The 6,926-nt window shown below is 31.8% G+C and overlaps 1 protein-coding gene across 1 annotated transcript in view; it reads left to right on the top strand.

The window, feature by feature from the left end:
• LOC106470094 (FH1/FH2 domain-containing protein 3-like) overlaps positions 1–6,926 on the top strand; it is an 88,985-nt gene that overhangs the window by 71,385 nt on the left and 10,674 nt on the right. The window contains exons 4-8 of the mRNA XM_022398661.1: positions 230–297; positions 3,644–3,749; positions 4,991–5,085; positions 6,091–6,202; positions 6,677–6,771. Of these exons, the coding sequence (XP_022254369.1) occupies positions 230–297; positions 3,644–3,749; positions 4,991–5,085; positions 6,091–6,202; positions 6,677–6,771 (476 nt within the window). The remainder of the gene's footprint in view (positions 1–229; positions 298–3,643; positions 3,750–4,990; positions 5,086–6,090; positions 6,203–6,676; positions 6,772–6,926) is intronic.

Raw genomic sequence — 6,926 nt, 5'->3', positions numbered from 1 at the left:
CTGAAGTTAGATTTTTTTATTGAAGTTAGATATTTTTTTTTACTGTAGTTAATTTTTTTATTGAGGTTAGATTTTTTATATTGAAGTTAGATGGGTTTTTACTGAAGTTAGATGTTTTTTACTGAAGTTAGATTTTTTATATTAAAGTTAGATGTTTTTTTACTGAAGTTAGATGTTTTTTTATTGAAGTTAGGTGGTTTTTTTACTGTTCATTTCTGTAATCTTTTAGAAAAGCTATTGAACAGTACGGGACGAGAACTTAGAAGGGCATTGTTTTCACTAAAACAGATTTTTCAGGTAAGCTGTGTAAATATGTGTTATTTCAGAAACTAGAGCTATAAAATGTGATTTAAAGCTTTTAGCATTTGTTTTTTCTGTGTGTAAAAGAGAGAGGAGCATTGTGATGAAAGAAGGAGGTATAATTTATGATAAAACTAAGCTTGAAATCTCCAGTCGAGCGTTTGAATATGATGAAAAGTGCTAAAAGTTAAAAGGTTTAATTTTAAATAAAATTTTCATTTACAAGTAAGAAGGTAAGAACCCTGAAGAGGCCAGTGAAGACTGATGTAGACTGTTGTTCTATTATTAGTCTATGTTACTTACTACAGTATAGGAAATATACCAACTTTGTGGAAAGAGTGCAAGATGATTGGTTATTAGAAGTTAGAATGGTTTTTGTTTTAACAACAGGTGCATCAGGTGCACAACAACAGGTGCAACAGGTGTTTTAACAATCAGGTGTTTCAAAGTAAGATGTCTTGAATACACAGGTGTGTATAATGGTGGAATGAAAACAGTGGGAGCTGAATATTAAGGATAATTATAGTTATGCATTTCAAGATCTCTGGAAAATTACTTTCTTATCTGCTAGTTATATCTGGATGGAATGTTTTTGTGAGGATTGAAACATTCTATTAAGTTGATTTAAGTATTGTGGAACAGGTGTATGGATGTGAGAGGCTACATGTAAACATGGTTTGACGATCTTATTTTAGTTGGTTGTCTCAGTGGTAAGAAAACAAAGTAAGATCATGTGAACCAATAGTAGAATCCACCCAACCCCCTCGTGTGTAGTGTAGCTCAAGGGATTTAAAATAACCTACCACAGGAAGATTTAAAAGTGGAAAGAGCAGTTTATTCCTTTTGTCTCATACCTCATGATGGAAAGTTTGGAAAATTGTTTTGGAATAAAATCAAGTTATTATGACAGAAAATATTCGGTATGAACCAATTTCTGTTTAAAAATAAATTGTATTTTTAATGAAGAATGCCAGAGCTTCAATTTAACATTGAATATGAGCACAAAAGCATATGTGAACATGGTGAAATGGATTTCGTGGTACACTTTTCACATCTAAAGACAAAGTTTAGCTATGTCAGTAAGTTGCACTTTCAACTTCAAATCTTTCTGTCTTGTGTTCCTCTTTTTTATGATAGTACCTGGGTGATGAATGACTTCAAAAGGATCAGGTTCTAGCAATCTGAACAGTCAGGATCCTGCTAAGTCTCTGATAAGTAATCAGACATACACAGTCTATTCATCATCAAGTCAGTTTATGTTTAACTGCCAAGATGTTTTACATATATCCCCAAAAGTTTAATCTTTTCATTTTGTGATACAAATGAACAAGAGGGAATCCTCAATAGCCGTGGCATTTGAAATTCTTGTAAGAAGTATTAAAGTAAGTTAATCTAGACCTGTTTTTCCCCTTTTTATTAGCTATATTTCTGTGCACCAGCAATACCAAACATGGGGCGCACATATACCCAATTCAATTTTATTACTCATCAGGACCTCCACTAGCCTACCCTCAAATTGAAATTCTTTTATGTAGGATTAGAACAAATTAATCTATGAGACCTTGGGCTTGGTCAAATACACCAATCAAAAGGTTTTTATTTTCTGAGTCCAAAACTGTAATTAGATCTCAAATTGGTCAAGAGATAATGGAACTATGAACTAAAAATTTGTACTTGAAAAACTCGGAGCCATTCTATGAGCTGCTATGCTGTTGCCAAAAATATGTAAAATGTAACCAATGAACAAATGTACACTAATTCTTTATACATCTTAATTATCAGAATGTAGTATTACTACTTGCATATAGAACCAATCACATGATTGCACATTAGATATTACATTATCTGTTAAACCTGAGACACTTTATAGTTATAAAATCTCTAATGTTTTGTCACTTTGTTTATCAAGTGGTTTATAAAAATCACACTGAAATATTGTTAGTGATTCAATCATGTCAAAGGAATCCAGATGTGTCATGTGAAGTGTAGACCCATAATAAAAAGGTGCATATCAGGATTAACTAATTATGAACTAACAAGATATTTTCAAAGTGAAAAGAAAACTCCTGCCGAAGATGATGTCATTTGTACCAGATAACATTCACAATACAGCTAGTCCAAATGCTATGCACCTGATAACACTAACACTGCTAATACAGGTGATCCTAGCTATACTCCTTTTCCACATTCCACTCGTAGTGCATTCTTGACCAAATCAGACTGTACAAGCCCTAAGCATTTAAGATTGAACATCAGGTCAGCAGAAAACAGTCATGCCAAGTAGTGTGCCCAAAACATAGTAGCTGATTGTTGTAATACTTGTGCAAATCTAAGTACTTGATATTTATACTATTATTATCCATGCTGATGTTACCTGGACAGAAAACATTTTGTACACAACTGAAAGATAGTATGAAAGTTAACAGAACCAATTTGATTGATCTCTCGGAGAAAATGCATGCAGCAGCAAAAATATCATTAATTAGATGATGATAGGTCTCACAAACTAACTGATGGTGAGTGATGATGATAGGTCTCACAAGCTAACTGATGATGAGTGATGATGATAGCTCTCACAAACTAACTGATGGTGAGTGATGATGATAGCTCTCACAAACTAACTGATGGTGAGTGATGATGATAGGTCTCACAAGCTAACTGACAATAAGTACTTACTCAGACTGAACTGACCAAGTTTCAGTTTGATGGCCTGACTTCCAGGATTCTGTGTGAGCCTCTTTGGGGGTTCTCCTCATTATACTTCATACTGGCTTATCCAGTAAAATTTTGTATGCAATTCTAAATTTGAAACATTCCTTTGGCTGTAAAGAGAGCAATAAATATGGCTAATTCTGCTTTGGTGACTAATGTTGGATTTGAGCATGTCAGTTTCCAAAAATTAGATCAAACCATACCTATTCTCTTGCATGGAACATTTTGGTAAAAAAGAGAAAAGTGATTTTGTCATCCTCGTTTTTGATGACACTTTTCTACATGTATAGGTGTGTGTCAAGTATCCATTCCAGGGGTGAAATAACAGTATTGAATTCTTACAAGGTTATCAAACCCATTAACATAGTACATATCACAGACAGACTGTTATAAAAAGCATCAGTACCTCCCGTCTAATAATAACTTCGCATTTGAACTGTCTCTTTCATGTTTTATATCCTAATGAAAATATTTTGAGTCTAAGATTTATTCAATACTTTCTTGAGATATAAATAATGAAAATTTTCAGTAGTTATTATTCACTATGCTCAGTTATCTGGGTGTGTGTTTGTTCAAAGACAATTTTCTGTTTGATACTACAGTTTTTGATTTTTTCTTTCACTTGGCTTAGGATGATAAAGACCTGGTACATGAATTTGTGCAGAATGATGGTTTGGCTTGTCTTATTAAAGTAGGGTCTGAAGCAGATCAGAATTATCAAAATTATATTCTACGAGGTAAGTATAACAAATTTTTGTGAATCTTTCAGATATCTGTGGAGAATATATTTTATAAGTTATCTGAAAGTGTTTAAGCTGAAATGTTAAAGAAGTTATTCAATCCTGAAAATCTAGAGAAATTTATTAGAGAAATAGTTCATTTGTGAAATAATGAGCAAAAAAAACTTAAAAAGCAAAATCATTTAGCAAATTTCAACAAAAGATTTAACAAAATTTCGAATTTTTCTTATCTTTTTCAACTTTACGTTACTTTGTAATAACTGAGGATTGGGATTGTCTCTTTTGTTTTTATGGCAAAGCCACTAAGGCTATCTGCCACCATTCTTAATTCAGAACTGTCAACCACAGGGAAAGCAACTGGCTGGCAGCACTTGCCACTAATTCTTCTGCTACTCTTTACCAACAGATACTGTGATTGACTGTAACATTATAATGCCACCCAGGGCCAGAAGGGCAAACACATGTTCAGCATTAAATTTTCAATCTCTCGCAGATTGCGAGTCAAGTGCCTTAATCACCAGACTGTGCCAGTCCAGGGGGTTAAGATGTGAGGATCTGTTAGTATTTACTTGGGAATTAGTCACCATGCCTAAAAGACATATCTTGATAATGCAGAGCATATGCACACTGTACCATAAGTACATTCATCAAATATCATGTTTCCTCCTTGTTATTGTTGAATTTCAAATAATTAGTAATTTTTTTAACTTTATGCAGTCCCATCTAGTCAGTTAACATGTTCATTGCTGAGGATACACATGTGTATCATAAATAAAAAACATGTAAATATTACGTGTTTTTGATTTATTATTCATGTTGTTTAAACTGAAAACACCATGATATTGCACTGAAACCCTTATAAATACTTGCCACAGATGATGCCAAGCATCACAGCAGTTAACATGTTAAAAAATGCAGTAGTTAACATGTTAAACACTGTAAGCTCGTATATTCGTATTCATCAATGTTTGCAATTCACTCAAACAACTCAATTAACTTAAGTGATGAGGAGAGCATATTCAAAATATATGATTAAAAATGGCTTGAAGCACCTAAACAGCCAGCATTTTAATCTTGTTTTGTATTTTTTTAATAAATAAACTTGTATTAGTCTTTAACAAACAGAACTTCTCACTTGTTGGTTTTGTCAAATGAAATTTTTATCCAAGTAGGTAAAATTCTCCACTTGTTTTCATTTTAATAAAATATCTAAAGGCAGACATTGTTATTTTCCACAGCTTTGGGCCAAGTGATGCTATATGTAGATGGCATGAATGGAGTTATTGAACACAGTGAAACAATTCAATGGCTATATTCACTTATCAGCTCCAAGGTAAGAAAAGTTTAGCATTTAATGTAATGTTAATGTTGTTGTTTTCTCAGCACAATGGGCTACTTGTGCTCTTCCATCCACAAGGAGAATCAAACCCTGGATTTTAATGATGTAAATCCATAAACTTACAGGTGTCCCACTGGGGGACAATTTTAATGAACTTGATTACTTTATACATCAGTGGCATTATATTTCATTAAAATTTCAATGTACAGTCCACATAATGCACTCGCTTTATTATTGATTTTTGTATACATCTTATTCGTCTTTCCAGCTGAGAAATAGTTCTTGATTAAGTTAAATTTTATTGTTTGCATTCCAATAAAACATTGCTTTGTTAGCCCATTGTGTAGCTTTGTGTTTAACAACAAACAAACAAACAAAATTAAGGAACAATACTGGGTGATTTTTCATTCACAATCACAATAATACATTTTTTTTTTGCTCTTAAAAATGTGTTTCTTAATATTTATAGACCATAAACCATGTTATATTTGGCATTTGTTTATTATTCACCTCTTTTTCTCCTGCTTTGAGCAGTTGTGCCTAATGTTTTGTTTTTTATAAAAGTAATCTTTTCTTAAGTTCATTAGTTTCTGAATATTATTCTGTATGTCCAGAAGAAAAATAAAAAAATAAGTTTGTTGTTTTTTCCAATAGAAACAGCTACTGTGGATCATATATTTCAGTCCTAGTAGTAGTAAATTTCTATCTTACATATTATACAAGTTTGTGAAAGTAGATATATACGAATCCAATCAAGTTACTAAATTGTGTTTCACCTTCTAGTTTTTTGTTTTTTCATTTATCTGTTGTTTATCTGTATTTAGCTGACTATGAAGTATAATAATTATTTCTCGTGAGGAAATAGTGTATTCTCTATGAATAAAAAACATGTTTTATATATATATACTGTATTACATATAAGTATTGATGATCTGTTCATGCTGAAATCTTTTTAATATTTTAAAAGTTTTAAATTTCAGTTAATTTTCTTGACTGTAGTATCGTCTTGTGGTGAAGACTGCTTTGAAATTACTATTAGTTTTTGTTGAGTACACAGAGGTGAACAGTCAACTCCTTCTAAATGCTGTTTCTACAGTGGATAGGGAAAAAAGTAAGTGATTAATGTTATTGAAACAGCTTTTAAAGGTTTTGTTTAGCATGTTATTTACCCATACATGTACACATCTACTTATACATGTGCGTGTAAGTTATTAAAATAACTTGTGATTTATTCAGCTGTAATGTTTTTATTTTGCATATATATATAAACAATAAAATGGTATCATCTTGTTTTTAAAAGGATCACAATTTCAGTTTTGGCAGTAAATATTGTTAAAATCAGTAAATATAATATTCTTACTATTAACTATTCTAAATGTATTTCTTTATTAGTATTCATTAAACATATATTGTATGCTAAGCATTTAGTCAACATCAGTTGTCTGCTGAATAAAGTTTTTACTGAATATTGTGTAAAGCAGTTAAAATCTTTTTTCCCCCAAAATGAGTTATTCAAAGTAAGGATATTTACCTGGGAGTGCATCAAGGCCAAGGCTAACTTGTTTTGTGTGTGTTTCTAATCTAGACACCAAAGCTTGGTCGAACATAATAAGTTTACTGAATGAAAGAGACTCGGCCGACATGGAGCTTCTAGTTTTTGCTGTGACACTTATTAATAAGGTAAGAATAGTTTGCCCATTAAATAATGACACTCATATCCAGCAGAAACATATTCTAATACACTGGTAGTGTGAAAAAGAGTAACATAAATAGGAATGGCTAATTTATGAATATATAAAATGTTATAGAACCTCCTATATCCAACATTAAACAAG

This window comes from Limulus polyphemus, unplaced genomic scaffold, assembly GCF_000517525.1.
Source record: "Limulus polyphemus unplaced genomic scaffold, Limulus_polyphemus-2.1.2 Scaffold3818, whole genome shotgun sequence".
NCBI lineage: Eukaryota > Metazoa > Arthropoda > Merostomata > Xiphosura > Limulidae > Limulus > Limulus polyphemus.
Note: the sequence above shows the minus strand (reverse complement) of the source record. Positions and strands in the feature narration are given on the sequence as shown.